The 21,338-nt window shown below is 43.9% G+C and overlaps 1 protein-coding gene across 2 annotated transcripts in view; it reads right to left on the minus strand.

Moving 5' to 3' along the window:
- LOC148036522 (HEAT/U-box domain-containing protein) overlaps positions 1–21,338 on the minus strand; it is a 102,890-nt gene that overhangs the window by 36,258 nt on the left and 45,294 nt on the right. Inside the window, exons 6-11 of one of the 2 annotated variants that reach the window (XM_087678513.1) lie at positions 17,037–17,139; positions 15,230–15,382; positions 14,429–15,096; positions 8,106–8,652; positions 7,411–7,943; positions 5,865–6,714 (exon numbers count right to left, since the gene is read on the minus strand). In XM_087678513.1, the coding sequence (XP_087534639.1) occupies positions 5,865–6,714; positions 7,411–7,943; positions 8,106–8,652; positions 14,429–15,096; positions 15,230–15,382; positions 17,037–17,139 (2,854 nt within the window). Of the gene's footprint in view, positions 1–5,864; positions 6,715–7,410; positions 7,944–8,105; positions 8,653–14,428; positions 15,097–15,219; positions 15,383–17,036; positions 17,140–21,338 lie in introns of both variants that reach the window. The other variant, XM_087678512.1, reaches the window with a different exon arrangement.

Below are 21,338 nucleotides of genomic sequence, written 5' to 3' on the forward strand. Positions count from 1 at the left end.
ACAAGTCAAGGAGCGGTAGGGTCCATTTACTAGCACCACCAGATGGACCCATAGTTATCATGTACAAAACGTATCATACGGTACGGTACGATAAAATACGGTACTAAATGGTACCTTATGATTTTATAAGGTACAGTACAATATTGATACAAAAAAATTTTAAGATGATTTTCTAAATAACAAAAACCATAAATCATTAAATGATAGATCATAGAATACATGTTTAAAGTGGAAATAGCGATTTCATTACAGAATAAGATGAATGCATGAGGGTGACCATCGCTGTCGCATGGGTTGCGCAAAACATGCGATACAACTACAGTCTAGTATATCTGATACGAAAAAAAGAGAGACCTATGAATCTATGACGAGGCATCACTATCATCATCATCATCATCAGAACCATCTGAGTACTCATTAAGAGAGTCTGAAGATGACTCATTGGCATACGATGATGAAACAAACTCATACTCATCCTCACTGATGAGGTTACCATCATCATCAAATGATGGCTCCCTAGGTGGCGGTTGTAGAGGCAAAGGGGAAATCTTATCATGAGACACAGGATGTGAACTACTAAAGCCCCGCCTTACACATGTCTACAAGTCACTCGAACCACCCCTCCTCGATGATAGAGGGCGTCGAAAAACCATGCCCCTGCTACCACCTACTCAAACTCCTCGTCCACGAGCACGCTGACTATGAGTGTCACGAGTATCTACTGCTATAAGCTTTCTATAGAGCTCTGCAAAAATCATCTCCTCCTCCTTGTCCACCTCCTTATATATACTCGAAAGAGTATCACCTGTCAACTTGAATGTATCAACATTCATCTACACAATGCAGTGATGCACGTAAGATTGATCATTGTAAATGCTAAAGTCTAAATTGTAAAGTATAAACTTCAAAGTTCAAAGTTTAAAAGTTAAAACAACAAATTTTAAATGTTATGATTAAGTGTTTAAACTTACTTGCTTCGGACTACCCACGCTCATCATAGCCTTCATCATGTGTAAGTTAGTATAGCAATAGACTAGCCGCTCTATCTGTCGTGTGGTAAGCCGATTGCAAATCCTTGTGTGAATGAGAGAATAGACACTCCAGTTTCTCTCACATGCACCCGAAGAACAATCCTGGGCAAGGACCCTCATGGCTAAGGGTTGAAGGGTCTCCAGTGCATATCCAAATTTTTGCCACCAAAATAAAGGCTTCACAAGTGACTCTCTCCTTCACCAAGTGGGAGAAGCAAAAGCCACATGCCCTCTCTGATCTGCATAGCATCCTAGCTCCTCCATCACTACATTGCGGTCATCCATAGGGACCACACGAGTCAAATAAGCAAGCTGGTCCGAACGGAACTCTCTATCATCCATGACCGCCAGTGACTTGTAGGCCAAATGTACCAATGCGGCAAAACCATGGATAGGCTTATGCATCCACGTCCATCTTATCTCTGCTATCTCTAAAACATGAGCACGATGTGTCTCCGTGATCATTGTACAAGCATGTGCCTCCACCAATGCCGCTCTAAAGAAGTGAACAAAAAAGCCCATAGTGGACCCCTCGCAATCACTCATACGTAACACCCTATAAAAGGGAGTCACGACAATGCACGGACTTTTTGCCAAAACTGCTCATTAAGGCATAAGCATTGCATGACTTTGGCCTCCTCTGTCTCATGCTCATCCCACTCATTCCATAGAGTGGACACCATTGTCTATGGCGCAAGGTTGACCGCACCTCATAAAGACACTCCAACAATAACCACATGTAAGCAAAGCGAGTTGAAGAAGGCTTCTTCCACTCCAGTGTGCTATGCTCACGATACATCGCAAGCACCTTTACCTTTACCGTAAAGAATGTGGCAATGGATGTAGGTTTATGGACCACCCTCTTCACCCACTTCCCAATATCCTTCATGAGCAAGTCCAAACAATGACTTGCGCATGGAGTCCACACAATCATAGGGAACTCAGCCTCAAGCAAACGGCCCATGCGCCGACAATTCGATGCATTGTTAGTAACAACTTGCACCACATTTGAGGGGCCCACCTACAACCACAATTTACAAATTATAAGTATACTTCTTACTAACAATACTTGGAAATTGGAGTTTAGAGAGAGAAAGAGTCTAGAGAGAGTTGAAACTTGAGCCTTTCAAGTTTCAAGTTTCAACTTTCAACTTTCAAGATTGAAGAATGAACAGAGATGGGGCCCAAGGGTTAGGGGCCTTGCGGCCCGGGGGAAAGAGAGAATTGAGATAGATCATAGATACTAGAGAGAAATTAATTATTAGAATAGAAAGATAGATAGTTATGCATAAATCAAATTTCAATTATGAATCATGCTATTATCATAATGAAAAAAAGTGAAACAAATTTAAAAGGCAAATTGCAATGTCTAAGTATATCACAAATATAACAGCTGTGTGAATAACCAATCTGATGGGCTATAATGCGGCACTATCTGAGGGGAATGGCCAACGAGACAAGAGACTCCCAGACTTGGATTTTTCAAGACTGAAGGTGAATTTCAGCTAAATTCAGGTGGAGGACTAGCTAGTCATTGAATTTGGGGCATTTCCATCGTCTATGAAGTGGGTGAAGGCCAATTAAGTGTCCGAATCAAGAGGCAAAATAGATTGAAGACTTGCTTGTCACTTTCACAACAAGGGGAGGTTGGATTGCAAAGGGGATCGGGAGAATCCCATTGTAAATCAACTTTTTCTTCAATAAAGCTAAAGAAATACCGAAAGGGGTGCCAAACATCTGTAAGCGAGCTATGTGGCCTTCGACTTCCGGTGAGGAAGGAGCTGGAGCTGCTGAACTCAGAGTATCCAGATGATACTGCCCTTTATGTAGAGGATGATGAGCTGATGTTGGAGAGTGAGACTAGCTCTAGAGGTATTTTACACCGCAACTGGAGCGAAAATCAACTAGCGAAAATCGGTTGGTTTTCTTACAAATCCGAACTCTAGCACGGAGTGGGGTGTCCACTTGGGGTTCAAATGGGTGTGTAGGGGATAGACCATCCGATATCTAGGGTTCCAGGTGGGACTCGACATCCCTCCTGCCCAGCAGTTTATTCCAGTTCACGACTCTATTTAGGCGGAAGCTGACCTACTAAAACATTGTCCGCCTTTCCTTAGCGGGCCGAGCCCTAGTGGTCAACCAAGTCCTCCTAGCAACAGCTTGGTACATAGCCTCTTGTTGGTGCTTCTCCTCATCTTGTGTGGTCAGCTTTGCTGCCTAGTGTGGAATTTTTTCTGGGCCGGCTCAAACGATTCCAAGGATTCCCGGGCCAAGGTGGCATGGACGACCATCATCCGGCATTAGTCTGAGGGAGGGCTTGGGATCATTGACCCAAAGTTCCAAAGCCTGGCCCTTTTGGGCAAGCTAGTGGTCCATGGTCTCACACCAAGTGGGAAGGCTTGGAAGGTCCTTCTACAAGAGGGTCTCCAGGAGTGCAGACCGAGACTAGGTGGTGGTTGGAGGTCACCCTTGAGATGGATCTTCACGACTGCCAGATCACGCCACCCAAATCTTCCTTCCTCCGCAATTTACTTGGAGTGTGGCCAAGCCTTTGCAAGGCCCTAGTTCAGAGGCCCCCAAGATGCCAGGAGGAGATAGGCCGCCAACCGATGGTCTGGAACCCCTTGGTCAGGATCAGGACGGGATACAGATGTTTGGCGAGCACCCTCACATCCACTGGGCTGGTTGGGAGGCTGACCTCCTCATACTATCAGGACATGGCGGGAGTTGTACAGGATGGCGGATTAGGAGGTGTTGCAGTAAGCATCAAGTTGTCAGCGAGAAGCTAAGGTGAGGAGGAGGGAGATTGACTCAGCAATCCCTCAGGAGTGGCTTGACCCCCCGATCCGAGAGCCGATGGAGCCTGGTGAGGTGTGGGCTGCTAGATTCTCACCGGCAAGTATCCCCTTACAGGTGGCAAGTAGAGTGGGCGGTGCCCCCTATGGGACTTTCTTCCTTGTGCATGATGGGGGGCGTTTGGTCCTTGATAGAGGGCAGCAGAATGAGGAGATTGTTGTCCTTCCTTGGAGAAGGATTCTTGTGGTTGGTCTCTAGGGGAAGACCTGGCGATTGGACCCTTATGTGCCCTGGGAGGAGTTCTGGGAGTGGCGCCTTTGGATATGGGAGTGTATGCCACTTGATGAGCGAGTGGAACCCTGGAGAGTGGCTATTGTTGGCCACTACAGTCGCCAAGAAGCCACTGAGGTTCTTGGAGTACACAGTCAGGATTGGTAGACGTACTCATGCAGGAGGACATGGATTGGGCGCCCTCGCGTAGCAGATACTGGGCGGAGGGGGCGGAGCACAACGTCACGGATGCCTTCTGTTGAACTTTCTGTCGCCGCCTGTGGGACAGCTAGAGACCGAGGAAGGTATCGTATTTCCTTTGGCTTTTGGCACATGGGGGTCTGGGTATTGGGAGTTGGTTGGCTCAAATGCAGTAGGATGGAAGTTGTAAGTGCTACCCACAGCAGCACTTGGAAACTCCAAAGCACTGCCTTTGGTCTTGCGAGACAGCACAACTTGTGTGGAGAGGATCCTACCGTATTCTCCGTCGTGTGGCACCCAGCCTTGGATGTATCTCGTGGGGGGCTTTTTACTAGCAAGCAATCGGCAAAGGCCACCACCTTTTATATGAGGCCAGGATGCAGGACACGATTTTTATCATTGAGGCTGGGTCTTGCGCAGTGGTCGGTTTGGAGGCTTTACCCAACCCCCAAGTATTGGAGCCCACAGCAGAGCACTCAAAGGTATGGGAGATCATAGGAAGTCTTACAAGATGGCACATTTGGAAGGCCCTCTGTCAGAAGGTTTTTGGCGGAGAGTGCCTTTCAGTACAGGCGACTTTGATAGAGCTTTGGACTTCCATCATCCACTCCCTCCACGGCCAGTGGGACCAAGTGCAAGGCGAGTCTCGAGCTCATCAAGAGCTCCGTCTTCACTTTCTACACACTTGGGGCGGCCGTGACCTGTTCTTCATGTTGCAGGCGAGCAGCCCCAGATGGCGATACACCCCCCCACTTGGGGCGGCCGTGACCTGTTCTTCATGTTGCAGGCGAGCAGCCCCAGATGGCGATACACCCCCCCTCCATGGCTTCTTGCCCCCATCCCCCCCCAAACCGCCTTGAGAGGCTTGTATAAATGAGGGATTTGTGATTTGCATCAGCTCCAGCTAGTCTGTTGAACATGTGCACTTTGTTGTAATCAGCCTTCTGAGTAATATAATTAGCCACATTTTACTTGCAAAAAAAAAAAAAAAGCCTTGCAACACCATCTCTATCCACAAGTGCAACCTAAGGCCTCTCAGCCTGTTGACTCTCATGAAGGAAACAGGACGATGCCTCTAATTAAAAATTCTGTTCATATGGCATGATCTCTTCCATTGAAGACATTTTCTTGGACATACATTTACACAAACAGCCATTTTGTCTTCTCAGCCTCTCTTGCTAAGCTTTCTTTGAATTGATCTTCCCTTGGAGTTTATTTTTGCCACACGGCCCCAGTTCCAATCACCACATGCCACTAGCACTCGGGTCACCTGGCATGTTTACATCATACAAAAGTTCATGGCCTACTATTCATGAGTTTGAAATATATAACACTTTCATATACACATTCACTTCTGCTAAACACGGAAGCTGCAGCATCGGAATATGTACAGAATTATAAAGGTTCTCGAGCATTTTGTAGGAGATAGTACGACAGACCAGGATGCAGCACTTGGACCTTCTCTAGCAGATTCTTGCATGAATACTTAAAATTGGAGACACATTTAATTGATACAGTTTCTGAACAGATTAAGCATGGTACTTCATACTTGATGAGCATCATCACCTGAGTTCCTTCTCTCTTCCAGTAGTGTTGAATTGTGGGAGGCTCATCCCAACTTGCTGGGACAACAGTAAAAAGAGGCCAACAATCAGTCGGCTGCAATAATAAGCTCATAAACTCATCCCTTTCCTCAAAGTCTATGCACATTTGATCAATCAGATTTACAACCCACTTAGCACAAAAGTACGCTATCTGGGAAGCATCTGTAGACTCCTCAAGGATGGCATTCTGTACACATTGAATCAGAATATGCTGAATAACATTTCTTGTATTAGCAGAAAGTCCTCTACAGAAATCCCTCTTTAGAATGTGAAAAACGTTCAAACTGCTCTTGTGTGGAACCTCCATTACATGAGTGGCAGTATCAGTCATCAGACTAACGTCTTCGTCTGATTCATCTTCTCCATCTTCACTAGTGGGCCTCTTCGCAACCTCGTAATCTGTAACAATTCCCAACTTTGCAGTGCCATCATTTAGTGGTCCCAAATTATTCAGGTCAGGAAGGTCACTTTCAGAGGTACAGCTGTGAGCCCAAGCTATGCAGTAAAGGGAAGCTAGCACCTTTGGGACTATATCTGACTGGCCATCAATACAATAGAGGCAAGAGATGCTTTCAGTAAGGGCTTGCACAGCAGCATATCCTAGATCATTTGACATGCTCTCCTCCTTAACATCTGTTAATGGTAAAGTGACATCAGGCTTCAGTAAACATGATGCAGCATACTGTGCCCATGTTTTCCCTGTTTTTAATAGCATTTGCAACATTCGCTGCAGTAATATTGTTGTAACCTGTGCAACTGTTGTCATTGACATCATTGGAAAAGAACTTTCCATAGATCCTCCAAGAAGGCACCTGCATCAAGGAGAAGGATCTTCAAATGTGTTGTCAACAAAAAAAGTAATTGCAGGAAAATCCAGCGCTGGGAAATTTATTTCTCATTGGCAGAACCTAATCATTCAAACAGAAAGTAAACCTTTACAGGCATACCCATGAAAGCATCTTATAATCAGGTCACACCCATACAGAGAGAATTCACAGATCAACAGCTATAACCAAATTAAAATATGAGCTAAAACAGAGAGAATTCCAAAACAGCATTCACAGATCAACAGCTATAACCAAGAAGGCACCTGCATCAAGGAGAAGGATCTTCAAATGTGTTGTTAACAAAAAAAGTAATTGCAGGAAAATCCAGCGCTGGGAAATTTATTTCTCATTGGCAGAGCCTAATCATTCAAACAGAAAGTAAACCTTTACAGGCATACCCATGAAAGCATCTTATAATCAGGTCACACCCGTACAGAGAGAATTCACAGATCAACAGCTATAACCAAATTAAAATATGAGCTAAAACAGAGAGAATTCCAAAACAGCATTCACAGATCAACAGCTATAACCAAATCAAAATATGAGCTAATAAGTTTAGCTAGATGTCAGACTAGCTTTTTTGCTTGCAGAAATAGAACCTCATCATTGAGGAAAGATTGACCTGAATAGGAAGCCACATAACTAACAACCTACAAACCAAGTTATTAACGGCACACATACCTTAATAACTGAAGTGATGAAGGATGTGATAAGGAAACACTCTGAGCAAGTGCCACTGCTGCTGCTTCTAGTTTTGAAAGATTCCACAGTTTGACTGGATCACTTCCATTGTTTCCAGCAGAATATCCCTTGCACAGATCAAATAACTTGCACCTCAATTTGTCAACAAAAGATGCCAAAACAGTGACCCTTTTGACGTCCAAGATATTATCTCCATGGGATTTATCTTCTAGCTGTGTAGCATAAGAAAGCACAAATTCCCATTCCTTTAGGAACCTTCCATCCTCAAAAAAGGAAAGGAGGAGTTCTATTTTTGCTGAGGATGATTCTACATGGCCATCCAGACACCAAGGAACCAAACCACTTTCAAAGAAGGAAAAAACCGCAGAAAGAACATGTTCATCTTCATAGGTGTTCTGCTCCCTGTCACAAGGTTCCCCCTTCTCTATCTGGTAAATCTCTACTGCAGGAAACAAAAGGGGTCCAAATACAGACACAATCTTTGCTATCAGTTGTATACATTCGCTGAACTCCTGTGTACAAGACCAGTTTAACTGATTAATATTTGTTGTTTATGCTCAGAGACTTCCCATACAAAGAACTAATGAATAGACCCAGTGTCACCTTTTCATACAACAATATATAAGTATGGAGGAGCACACTTTCATGACTGCTGCAGGATATTAAATGCTTACCACTGACTTCATCAAAATGTACAATCGTGCAGCTAAGATCCTTAGAGGCTGGATCAATGTGGTTCGCACTTCATCAGATTCTAACAACTTGTTGAGGTTACAGAAAAAACTGTAAATTCGACGAGTGCACCCCAGGTTCAAGACAGATGCTTCTTCCATGCATCTAGAATCACAGATTACACCTTCCAAGCAGATATCTTGAAACAAATTCCAAAATTCAGCAATCAAATTCATGTTCTTTCCTGCAATATTCGCCAGTATATCAATGATGCACATCCTCAAGGTATCAGAGATCTGTTCGGACAATAAACCTTGAGAAACACTGGAAGACCCAGGCAATCTTCTTGCCATCATCCGGTCATCCAAGTGATCTTGACCTATTCTACTTACAATACTCTCTTTATGGGCATCTGAATGATCTCTTAGTTTATTCAGAGAGGAACTCCTTCCAGCAAAGACATATCCTTTCCACAATATTTTCAACACAACATTCTCAACCATGAAAGCTTGCAACTGCTCTGCTGATATCTCTTCTTTTTCTACATACCTGAAGAGTTACGAAAAACACAACCATTGCTAAGAGACACTAAGCAGAAAACTCTTGAACTTTCCAAACTGAATGCTACAATCCTCTGAACACAGATTTCCTTCTTATAAGTTAGATTTAAAAACAGCTGATACACCAATATCCTCTTTGCATTTGCAGAAGCAGAAAGCCAGAAAGAAAGAAAGAAAGATACCATGGATACCACACTGATCTGAGTTTCCAGTAGCTGATAGTTAGAGAGACTGCCTAATGCCTATCCAGGATCCGTTCAAGTACAACACAGTCAATCATCTCTGCCCAAGTCCTAGAGACACGAAGATTCAAACCTCATTGGTGTACTATCATTCATTCATAAATGCATGAGCATTCAGCATTCTGCAGATTGTGTGTTCTGTGTTATTGTACATCTTTGCCTTTCTGTTTTTGGCATACTGTTTCTTTACACAGCATCAGAGCAGAGGTGCTCAAAGAACTAAAGTTCCTCATCCCTTGTGAAGAACAAAATTTGGGTTTCTAGAACGTAAGGACACCTTCTAAGATGTCTTCTTCCACATCGTCACCAGGGCACTCGCCCTCCCAGCCTATGACAAAGGCTGAAAGGGAGTGATATTCTATGTCTCTCAAAGCCCACAAACTCATCTTTGAAGGACTGGGATGCAGAAAAAGGAACAAACAAGCTCACTCCCGAGGAATACATGGTTGACATGATGATTTGATGTGGGAAAGATGAAGTTGGAATGAGCTCTGGCACTTAACCCACCTCACACAACACCTTCGGTATACCATTTCGCTGACCAAGTCTACAACCTGGAGGATCTTGCACATCCGTCAGAGATACATATTGCTGTGGATCACAAACCCCAACAAAAAGAGGATAAACCGAGTTGGAAACATGAGCTATCCAATATCATCCATGTCACCAACCATAGTGCAAGGTATGCATGGTTCAAATTTTGCAAGCCCTTTTATTTCTCCTTTTGAAATGCAGGTAATGAGTGTAAGTTATCATGAAGACTGTTGAGCACATGTACTTCCTTGTAAAAAATTTCTAAGTATTATAATCATCCATTTTTTTAAATTATCATGAAGATCCAAACCCACACCATATGTAAAAGCAAGAAGAGGTGATTATAATGAAAATTTAGGTAATACTTCTGCATCTCATACTTATTCCAATAAACTTGCTTTTGGTGTTTCATCATCACAAATTCAAAATCCACTTCACAATTTCAATTCGCACTCATCCCACCCTTTCCACAAAATCCTTCTGCTGCATACACACATTTATCTATTCCATAATACACCACACCAAGGACTACAACACTCATAGGCATGTATCCCATCGGTTACACTCCTATCCCTCCATTAGGTGGTTTTGGTGCATTGATGGTGGGAGTTCCACTCCTACACCATCGTTGATGAGAACCTACATGCAAGGGTATCCTATCCATGCATATCAAGCCCCCCACACCCCACCTCTTTCACAAGTGGCCACACAATTTGCCAACATGTCAATGCCTAGTGGGCCAACTTACACTTCTTTGGTACATGCACTACACAAGTTAGTCACCTCACTTGGGGTAAACATCTAGAGCCACCATGCATGGCACTTCCCCGCCTCCCAACTATCCACCTCCTCACACAACCATCCATGCATCTCCATCAACTAAGAATGCATTTATGGATAAGGCTCATTTCAATAGGTCCAACTTTAACACTTGATCCGATTTTATGCAGCATGTTCTTGGATTCCCAAGATTTGTGGGAACTCATTCATGGGAAGGAATCTCAATCTAACCCCCACTCGTTTTGATATGAGATAGTTCGCTCTTGGAAGAGCAAAAATGCCATAGCTATAGTTGAGCACACTAAGCATTGGGCACATTCAATCCACCACTATGCAGCTTGCGGTCTGACATATCACCTCAACCACAAATTCCAAGAGTTCAAAATCACTAAGAGGGATGGCATGATTTGATTGTCAAGTTGGCTGAGTATTAGCGTCTACTCATCAAATGTACCATAATTGGCCAACCAAAGTCAACTTATGCTCAAGTCACTTTGTTTATGAAAAAGTTGCCACCCAAATAGCTCAATTTTATGAGTTATCCACCTTCTATGAGCTAGTGCATTTCACAAGGTTATTAAATCAAGTTCATAAGAAAACCCATTTGTCATATTCAAAGAGGGCCTTGGCTTCCACCACACAATTACTCCTCTCCACGATTGAAACCAGATTGGAAAAATATCCCCAAAGAAAAATAGGTGGTGCTAGTATTGTAAAAAGTCTGGTCATTTTGACAATGATTGTCATTTGAAGGCAAAGGGCAGTCCACCCTCTTCCCTAGTTGGGAACTTCAGCACATCCAAAGAGCACTTCTACCCCTCTTCCACAACTCTAAGAGGATCATTCTCCATGCCAGCAATGTACCAGCACTGATCAATATTGACCTGCTAGTCATATGGCTTTTAGATATCTTCTCCGTCTGCTCCCGTGTACACAAAGCCAAAGAGGCATCTTTATTGCAGTATGCTACATTTGCACTTGCTCACTCATGCTATGCATCACAAGGGGATTCATCTTACATGCCACTATATGACAATATTATGCACTTTGCTACTATGGGAAGCATATGTACTTTGCTATTCTACGATGCATACTCCTAGTAGGAAACTATAATGCATGCACTAGCAACTTTTACACATCCTTGTATGACACACATGACCCTATGTATAGAGAGTTGGCACCAAAGAGACAAGCATGCAAAGGACCTTGCAAGACAAAGGAGATGTAATTATGGGACAGATTTGCTGACCTCGGGCAATGCACATAGACTAGTGATTTACACTAGCTTAGCAAGATAGCCAAATTCAAGGGCTCTCACTTCTTGGAACAACATAGGCTCTAGCATTGTTGCCTATCTCATAGGATCACCCACCTTGATCAAGAATATTTGACTTTGTCTCCAGGGAAGAGACAACCCACAACCTTGCATACAAATAGACACTAATGGAATAGAGCAGCTCAAAATATTCGATACGATGATGAATATAGTCCAATTAGCGCTAGATTACAAGGATGTCATTGGGTATGTGTGTGCGTACCTCAGTAAAAGAATATCTCTATACTCAGTAGTATGGAAGAAAAAACACAGATATCTTGTTAAGATGAAAAATTACATATCCCAAATATTTCTCAAACAAAAGAGCAAGGGGGCCTAGAGGAGAAACGACCACCCACCCAAATTGCAGCACTAGAAACATTGTATGAATTTGCAAGGAATATACTACAAGATAGCCAAATATGCCACATCCAATTACACCTAGATGAACCCAAGGCAATTCCTTTACACTAAAAATAATCATAGATGTTAGTGACAAATTGCAGACAAGGAGGCATCAAGCTCATGATGACCTAGTGGCTGAACATTACTCACATCATAGTAGCATGGGATGGGTTTTGGGGATGGGGATGGGATCGGGAATGGGGACCGGGGCAGGAATTGCCATTTCCTGTTACCACTAGAGGGGGCTCTAACATGGGGATGGGACTAGGATGGTATGGGCATGGTATCGGACTAGGACAGGAAACTAAAAAATGGCCATCCCTTGTTACTATGACTCACATGCCTGAGATACATTGGCCCAACTCTTGGAACATATGTTCAATAGAGCCACATGCAAGGGATTCCAAGCTAGCTCAACAAACCATACTATTGTACCTCTCTTTAACAGTGGACTCCATGTCTCCCACCAACTATAGGACATTTATGACTAAACATTGCTTGCTAAAAATCTATGGCTCTATTTTGAAACATGAATTGAGCCTCTGTTACAAAGACATAATCAAGGAGCTCCAAGACAAGTTGGTTCTAGAAGAGGCTTCACCAGCCTTGACCATGTACTCGCATGTAGAGCTCTCCTATAAGAGAGAAGGGCACAAGGTAAGAGAACTCATTGCTTTTTTGCACTTTCACAAAGCTTGACATCAAATCACGGTCAAGACTCATGTGAAAACTACAAATCCTAAGAGTGCAGAGGACATACAATGGAGCCTATATGTCTTGTATGAGTCATTGATAGGAAGAGTATGGGCATCCCAAGGCCTATCAGAAAATGTAAACAGCACTATCAAGGTAAAACGAGGTTACCCATTGAAACCTATACTATTTGATATGTACATTGATAAAGCAACAAACTATATAAAGCCTAGACAAATTGGGAGGACATGGGGTTGTAAGAGTGCATATATGGCACTAGTGACTACTACTAACACCCCTTCTCAAATCTTGGAGATGGCAAAAGGCCAAAATATATGGAATAATGCAAGGGTGGCAAGAAGAATGCAAGTTTGATGAAGTCCATCAATGAAGAATACCAACCAAGCAGTAAAACCCCCTCTTCAGACGTCCAATATTAATATAAGCTAAAGAAATACCACAAGGGACACCAATTTTGGGGCAAACCGGGAGTCTATTGTCCAAGATTGATTGGTAACATTTGTATTTTTTTCGTTTATGTGAATGCTATGCTCCCTGTAATCAGTGTACAATCAGGTCATTACCACCCTTTTGGAGAAGGAAGGCTGGTTTCTACTTTCCATGAACCTGACAGAGAATTCTATGATGTTTGAGAGCTAATGAAAAGACACTTGATTCTGAACCTGCTACTATGCTCAGATGTGCACATGGTTGAGCATGCATGGGATGAGTACTGCCCAAACCTTAAATGCAGGAGAGGGTCTTGGTCCGCTTTGACAGGGTCATGGAATATGAGAACCAGAAGTGCCTAGGCCTATGCTTATTGGAGCTCATGATACACATGGAGGCACTTCCAAAACACCAAAACACAACATCGACCTCAGGTTCACCCAGCTAGAGATCCCGCAAAGATTTCTTCCCTATAGCCACTCCTCGAAAACCCATCCACCCTCCAGCAGACTACCACACCCTCCTCCACATTCACAATTCTAAATAGACCATCCATGCAAGGAGTTACCATATAGTCAACGACTGTTCTACATGTAACATCGCACAACGTGCACACAACCCTCAAGAAAATGAGCTCACTACTCATTTTATCACCAGGTCAGATCTATTATCATTCAACACGAGAGACGCCCACCAAGATACTTAGACAGAATCTTATGATGGATAAACTCTACACTACAAGGGTGGCTTGACACCAAACATGACAGATGGATGACAGGCCCACAATTTATCTCTTTAGTTAGCTCCAGATCTAGATTTCACAGCCAGACTGGGACAGATGTACTTTACTTATTAGATCTATATTAGACCAAATAGTTCATATGGGACGAGATTTGAGGCTATGCAACAGCAACCAATAAGGGCTTTCTTAGGACAATTTCATTATCAGCTAGGATCTTCTTTCCACTTTTAGATTTTGTTTCCCTGTTTCTTTTCCAGAAAGTTGTGTCGCACTGCAGATGCTCATAACTGATGGTCTCATTGGTCATTTTGATATTTAAAAGTCATTTCCTTTTTTCTCTATTTTCTCTATTCTGCATGCACATACACACACACACATATATAACACATGTATATATGTGTGTGCAAGTGTGCATGTGTGTTATCACAATAAGTATATGCCAGTGATCACACATGCTCAGAGCATAGAGACTTATAAAAAGACACAGTAATGCACAATCAGCAGATATAATAATACAACTAAGTTATATGCATGTACACAATCACAGGAATTGCTTCAATACAGGCACTAAAAGCAACAAAGAGAGTGCTTAAAGGTTAACAACCTTTCAGCATTGTTGATTATCCAGCAGAGACACTCTTGTATAGCTTTTAGCAATGCAAGTTCATCCTCCATGGCCATGCAACTAGCAGTATGGCCCGCCCACAAACTACCAAAGAACTCAGTAAACAACTTGGTGACAAGGGATATGGTGTGCACTGGAAGTAAGGAAAGAAGAGGTAATAAACAGGGATATGATGTCTGTGCAGATCCATAAGTTGCATGACGTAAGAAATTCCACAGCCTTGGCAAGACAACTTTACGAATAGAAGCAGTACTCCATGCCTCAGGATATTTTTGACTAACTAGCAGCACCATGTCCCACATTGCTTGATGGCACGAGGGCTCTTTTTCTGAAAAAGATCCAAGTGCTACACTGCTGATTATGTCCAAGCCCTCACCAGTAAAAACAACAGGAACATTTTGAGCAAATGCCCGTACCATCTGATAGGATGCACAGCGAATTTGAGGACTTTTTGATTTCACAAAGTCTTTAAAATATTTGTGGTTCTCAGACAACTCCACTGTCATATCTTCAATTTCTTTAATTTTATCTTTGTTCTTTTCAATGGCTGTTGCCTCATTGGATGAAACGATCGATGAACTTCCCTTCTTTTTTGCAAAGACGACATCTACTAAAGCTGCCAATGCAAGGAGGGCAGAGGACACTACCTATCACAAAGAAAACTTAAGTTAAAATAGAAAACACTCAGAAACAATGGCTAGTTACAAAGATGAACATAACCAAACAAATTCTAGCTTGTACTCTCCAGACTATCTGCAAGAAATATATACCATTACGTACTAGCTCATATTTTTTGGTTGATTCTTCCACGGGGGTTGATCTTTCTGAAATAGTCTGTGGTGAAAGCCTCAACAATCCGTCAATGTATGTGAAAACATCACTGGCACAGAACATCAGGGCTTCTAATCGTTTTGCTGCACCCTGAAAAGCTGCCTACAGTCCATCCAAACACATGCAAAACATTCCTGTTAGATCTTAGTAAAAAACTCACAACTCCTGGTCTGAAAAAATGCTCCCACAAGAACTGAACAACCACCTCCAGGGATCACTTAGGATGGGTGTTCTTTTTGGTTTTGCAGAAAAATGTGTGGCTAATTATATTACTCAGAAGAAAGATACAACAAAGTGCAAGTGCTGGACAGTCTAGCTGGAGCTAAATGCCAAACAGATCAAATATATGTACAAGGCCTCTCGGCATGGGGAATGGGCGAGAAAGACCATGGTAGAGAAGAAAGGGTTGCCATCTTGTCATGTGGAAGATAGGCACTTAGGATGGGTATTCTCTTAAACGCGCTACCAGATGAAGGCTCTATCCCAGGTGTGCAAACTTGCCATAGTATGCAGCCATAAATTCAGTTACATGATTGTTTCTTGGAAAACTTGGAAATGCACTAAATTTAAACCCCATAGCCTGACAAAAGATTCCTTCAAACAAAAACACTTTCTATGATCAAGAATGACATCAAGCTTCTGCACATACTTGCAATGACTCAAAGCTCCAACCCTGACATTCCCCATTAACTTTGTTGAGAAAGGTAAATGTAATTGCAATCAGCCATTAACTCAATATGCACAATAGCAAGTTGTTTCTCCTAAATTAAAACAATAAGAAGATTTTATCTCCAACAGTAAAAGCTGCTGATTTTTCTTTAAAAATGAGATAAGAGGTGACAACCAATAGGTGCCAAATAGACTATACGTAGTAGAAACCTATCATCGGAAACATGAACAAGGAGGGATTGATAATAAAATATAATAATGTATTTTCTGAGCCAATAACTCGAGATGCTACAACAGTAAGTTGTTTCTCGTAAATTGAATTAACAAGAAGATGTTATCTCTGACAGTGTAAGCTGCTGATTTTTCAAAAAGAATTGAGGGGAAATGTGAGCCAATAGGTGTGTAGTACAAAACCTATAATGGGAAATATGAAAGAAGAGGGATTGATAAATAAAATACAGTAATGCTCTCTTAATTGCAGAGATGATACACATACAAGCCTGTCTAAATGCAAACTGAACTCTCAACTAAATGGGACTGCACAACACCAAGGAGGTTATTATTTTCCAAGTATATCAATAACATTTAACACGCCATGTGTATGCTACAGGTCTTGAGCAGCACATCCCATATAGAAAGTTGCTTCTCTTTCCTTTCCCAAAGCAGACAATTCCTCATTAAACTTGCCCTCACGGCACAATTATCATTTCTACTATCCAACATGAAAGATTTGGTTCAAATTAGTACGGTACTGTGTACAGAAGTACAGAGACCACACAAATCTTTAACATGACCTTCAATGAAAATATTTACAATCAGTAAGGCATTCAGAACAACAGCTCAAAAATAAAACTGCCAAAGATCCAAGCGACCATACCTGGAGCATAATTCAACACAGAGAAAAGATTTTGGCTCTTGCAATGTGACAAGAATACAACATTCACAATTAAGTTTGAACAAACTTGAGATGCTTACAGTTACCAAGAGACAGTTGTTGCTGTTCCCCCCGACACACACCCACCACCCCCCCCCCCCCCCCCTTCCCCAAAAAAAAAAAAAAAGATACATAGATAAATAAAAAGCATACCTGAAAGGATTGTTGTGCAGCTGCAGAAACCTCCTTAGCTGGATCAAATTGAGACACCCACCATGCACCCATAACTGAACGCAAATGTGGAGCCATTCCTCTTCTGTGGAACAAGAAAGTGGGCAACTTTTGACTAATCAAAGAGAGTTTCAAAATACATATGTAAACAAAAAGCTACAAACAACGATACTGCAACTTCATGCAAGCATTTGAGAAAGTGTATTGCTAGTTCTCCTTATATGCTTCAATCTTAAGTTTCTTTGGATGGCTAATTCACGCCATCCAAAAGAACTATCATACAACATTAATCCTAGACTCAAGTTACCTCTCATCACATAAATATGAACCTCATAACAGGAAGTTAAGACCTTCATATTTTCATATACCAAATATCTACTAGAGGACAGGCGCTCGAAATTCTCATTCCGCACCTCAGCAGCCTTCTGGGCGCGAAAGGGAGACACGATGTGCAGAAGAGGTGATGGAGATTACCATTGACTACTATAGACGCCTTTTCCAGCAGGAGACAGTCTCAGTCAAAGGGCAGCGTTGTAGACACAGGTCTGGGACCACATCCCATCCCTCACTACCTTCTAGGAGCTAGTGAAGGACCCCTTACTGCTGGCCTTCCATGAGATTTTCAGTTCAGGTCGAATGCCAAGGAGTTTATCGGCAGGTCTTATCAATCTCCTCCCCAAAGGGGGAGACCGGTTGGAGCTATCCCAATGGAGACCGATCACCTTGTTGCCACTTGCCTATAAGGCACTACCAAAGATGATTGGTAGGTGACTCCGCCCCGTGCTTCCAGATATCATTCATGACACACACACAAGCTTTGTCCAAGATAGGAGCATCCTAGACAATGTCTTTACCTTCTTTGAGGCAGCAGAGTGGGCCTAGCACAATGGCCAGGGATTAGCGATACTACTCCTGGATTTTGAGAGAGCCTATGATTGGGTGGACTGGAACTTCTTAGAGGGCACCATGGAGAGGTTGGCTGTAACCGGTCTATGACTCACATAAAGCGGTAGTTTCTTCAATTAACACCTGGACTTTACATACACACACATAAACAGAGACCTCTCTCCCTTGCTCAACACCAGATTGGCCCCGAAGACCGGCGCCCCTCTCGGTAGTAACAATTTTCCCATTTAAACATTCCGGTCTAAAATTCTCCATGATCGGTGCAAAATTTGACCTCAACACAGACCAAAGAATTAATCCTCGTGTAAAAACGAAGACAATGACACGAACAGATTCTGGGGTCCAAAAATAGTAACTCCCTAAATTTTAGGGATGGTGACCCCTGCATTCCTCGAGTTGTTCTGAGCAACCTTTATCATTGCAACCACATCAAAAGTGTAATGTGGCTCAGTTACAGTGACTTTTATTCCGTGAGCATTCTCACATGTGCATCGTTTATCTTGGTCAGGCTCATTGTCTTGCACCATCTCCAGTGGCTAAGCACACAGTCCAAAACCACTAGCATTCTATTCTTCAGTGCCCATTCAATATGGAACTGGTCCTAAGGCTCAGACAAACCATTAGTCCAATTTGTCCCAATGGCTGCCTCTTCTGGCCATGCAAAGATCTCGCTTATTCCAAGAGAACTTTGGGGGTAAAAAAACAACAGCAACAAAAGAAAAGAAAAATAAAATATTTATATAAGTAAATAAGAAAAGCAACTGTAAAAAGTATCACCACCTGGTGACATTGGCCTTCCCCCAGGCATGGATCCATGGAGTCTCCACACTCTACAGATCGGCTACCAATAGGGTTCTCATAGGTGGCAAGAGAGGGGAGGAGTTTCAAATGGAGAGATCAGTACAACAAGGCTGCCCACTGGCCCCGTATCTGTTCCTACTCTTTGCAAAGGCGATGTCTCACTTCCTCAGATCACGTGTGAGTGGGTTACGCAACCTCCGACTTCTAGCGAGAGAGGAGATGGAGCTGTTAGACTCAGAGTATGCAAATGATACAGCACTTTACATAGAGGATAATGAGGTGATGCTGGAGAGGGTGAGACTAGCTCTCGAAGTGTTCTGTATTGCAGCAAGACCGAAAATCAACTGGCAGAAGTCGATCGGTTTCCTTATAGACCAGGACTCCAGCACAGAGTGGGGCGTTCACTTGGGATTTAGATGGGTGTGCAAAGGGCAAACCGTCCGCTACCTAGGGTTCCAGATGGGACTCGGCATCACCCTCGCCCACTAGTTTCTCCCAATCCTCGACTCTATTCGAGGGAGCTGACCTATAGGAGTACTGCTCGCCTCTCCCTTGCGGCCCGAGCCCTGGTGGTCAACCAGGTCCTCCTAGCCAAAGCTTGGTACATCACCTCATGTTGTTGCTTCTCCTTGTTCTATGCTGCTCACCTTCGCCGCCTAGTGCAGAATTTCTCTGGGCTAGGTCAGGCGGTCCCAAGGACTCTTAGGCCAAGGTGGCATGGGCCACCATCATCCGGCATTGGTCAAAGGGAGGGCTTGGGATCATTGACCCAGAGTATCAGAGTATGGCCCTATTGGGCAAGCTTGTAGTCTGCGGTCTCATACCAGGAGGGTAGACCTGGAAGGTCCTACTGCAGGAGGACCTCCAGGAGTGCACACCAAGGCTTGGCGAGGATTGGAGACCGTCCTTGAGATGGATCTTCACGACAGCCCAGATCACACCCCCGAGATTCCCCTTCCTATGTAGCTTACTTTGTGTGTGGCAGGGCCTCCGTAAGGCCCTAATTCAGAGCCCCCAGGTTGCCAGGAGGAGATAGACCGGTGATCTGGAACCCCCACGTCAAAGATCAGGAGGGGGTACAGATCAACGAGTGCCCCCACATCCAGTGGGCTGTGGTTGGGAGGCCGGCCTGGCTCGTACCATCAAGACCTGGCCAGAGGTGTACATAATGGTGGACAAGAAGGTATTCCAGTGGGTATCAAGTCGCCAGAGAGGAGTTGAGTTGAGGAGAAGGAAGATTGACACAACAATACCTCAGGAGTGGCTTGCTCCCCCAATACGAGAGCCGATAGAGCCCGAGGAGGTATGGGCCGCTAAGTTCTCACCAGCAGGTATCCCCCTACAGGTGGCAGGTAGAGTGGGCGACGCTCCACCTGGGACTTTCTTCACCGTGCAGGAGGGGGGGCGTCTGGCCCTTGATAGAGGGCAACAAGATGAGGGGATATCTGTCCTTTCATGGAGGAGGATTCATGTGATAGGGGGGGGCCATCAAGTAGCACGCACTGGGCGGAGCACAACATCACGAAGCCTTTTCAACGGACCTTCTGGCACCACCTATGGGATAGCTGGAGGCCACGGAGGGTATCATATTTCTTAAGACTGGTGGCACATGGAGGCTTGGGGTGGCGAAGCCCAGATGCAGAAGGAGGGAGGTTGTAAGCACTACACACAGCAACCTCTGGAAACCCCAAAGCACTGTCTTTGGTCATGTGAGGAGGTGTAGCTCATATGGAGAGGAGCATGCCACATCCTTCGCCGTATAGCATCCAGCCTTGGATATATCTCATGGGGAGCTTTCTGTTGAAAAGCAATCAGCCAAGGCCGTCACCTTCTGTATGAGGCCAGGATGCAGGATACGATATTCATCATCGAGGCAAGGTCATGCGCAGTGGTCAGTTTGGAGGCTCTACCTATCCACCAAGTATTGGAGCCCATAGCAGACCGCTCAGAGGTATGGGAGATCATAGGGAGTCTTACTGGATGGCATATCTAGAAGGCGCAGTGTCAAAAGGCTTCTGGCGGAGAGAGACTTTCAGTACAGGAGACCTTAGCAAAGCTCTAGACCTCCATCATACACTCCCTCCGCGGCCAATGGGACCAGGCGTAGGGCGAGTCCAGGGCTCATCAAGAGCTCTGTTGTCATTTCTTACACACTTGGGGGGGCAGGACCTGCTTTTCGTAATGCAAGCAGGCAGCCCCACATGGCGATACACCCCCCCTCCATGGCATCTTACCCCCATCCCCCCTAGACCGCCCTGAGAGGCTTGTCCATATGATATATCTGTGACTCTGCATCAGCTCCAGCTATTCTGTTGAGCATGAGCACTTCTTTGTATTCAAGGTTTTTTCTGATATAATATAATTAGCCACAGTTTATTTGCAAAAAAAAAAAAAGAACTGGAACAGAGAGGGAGGGAATCAGCAGAGGGAAGTGGGAGGCTACTGTGACAGCACACTGAAAATGGGGGGAGGGAGCTGGAGGAAGTAAGAGGAGGTTGGAGGAGGCTGGAAAGACCAGTGGCAGGCAGCAGCATGGACAGGATAGAGAACTGGAATAACCAGAAAGGGGCTGCAGGC

The sequence above is a fragment of the Lygodium microphyllum genome, chromosome 5 (assembly GCF_053477565.2).
Source record: "Lygodium microphyllum isolate KBCC chromosome 5, Lygodium_microphyllum_v1.1.10, whole genome shotgun sequence".
In the NCBI taxonomy this organism is placed as follows: Eukaryota; Viridiplantae; Streptophyta; class Polypodiopsida; order Schizaeales; family Lygodiaceae; genus Lygodium; species Lygodium microphyllum.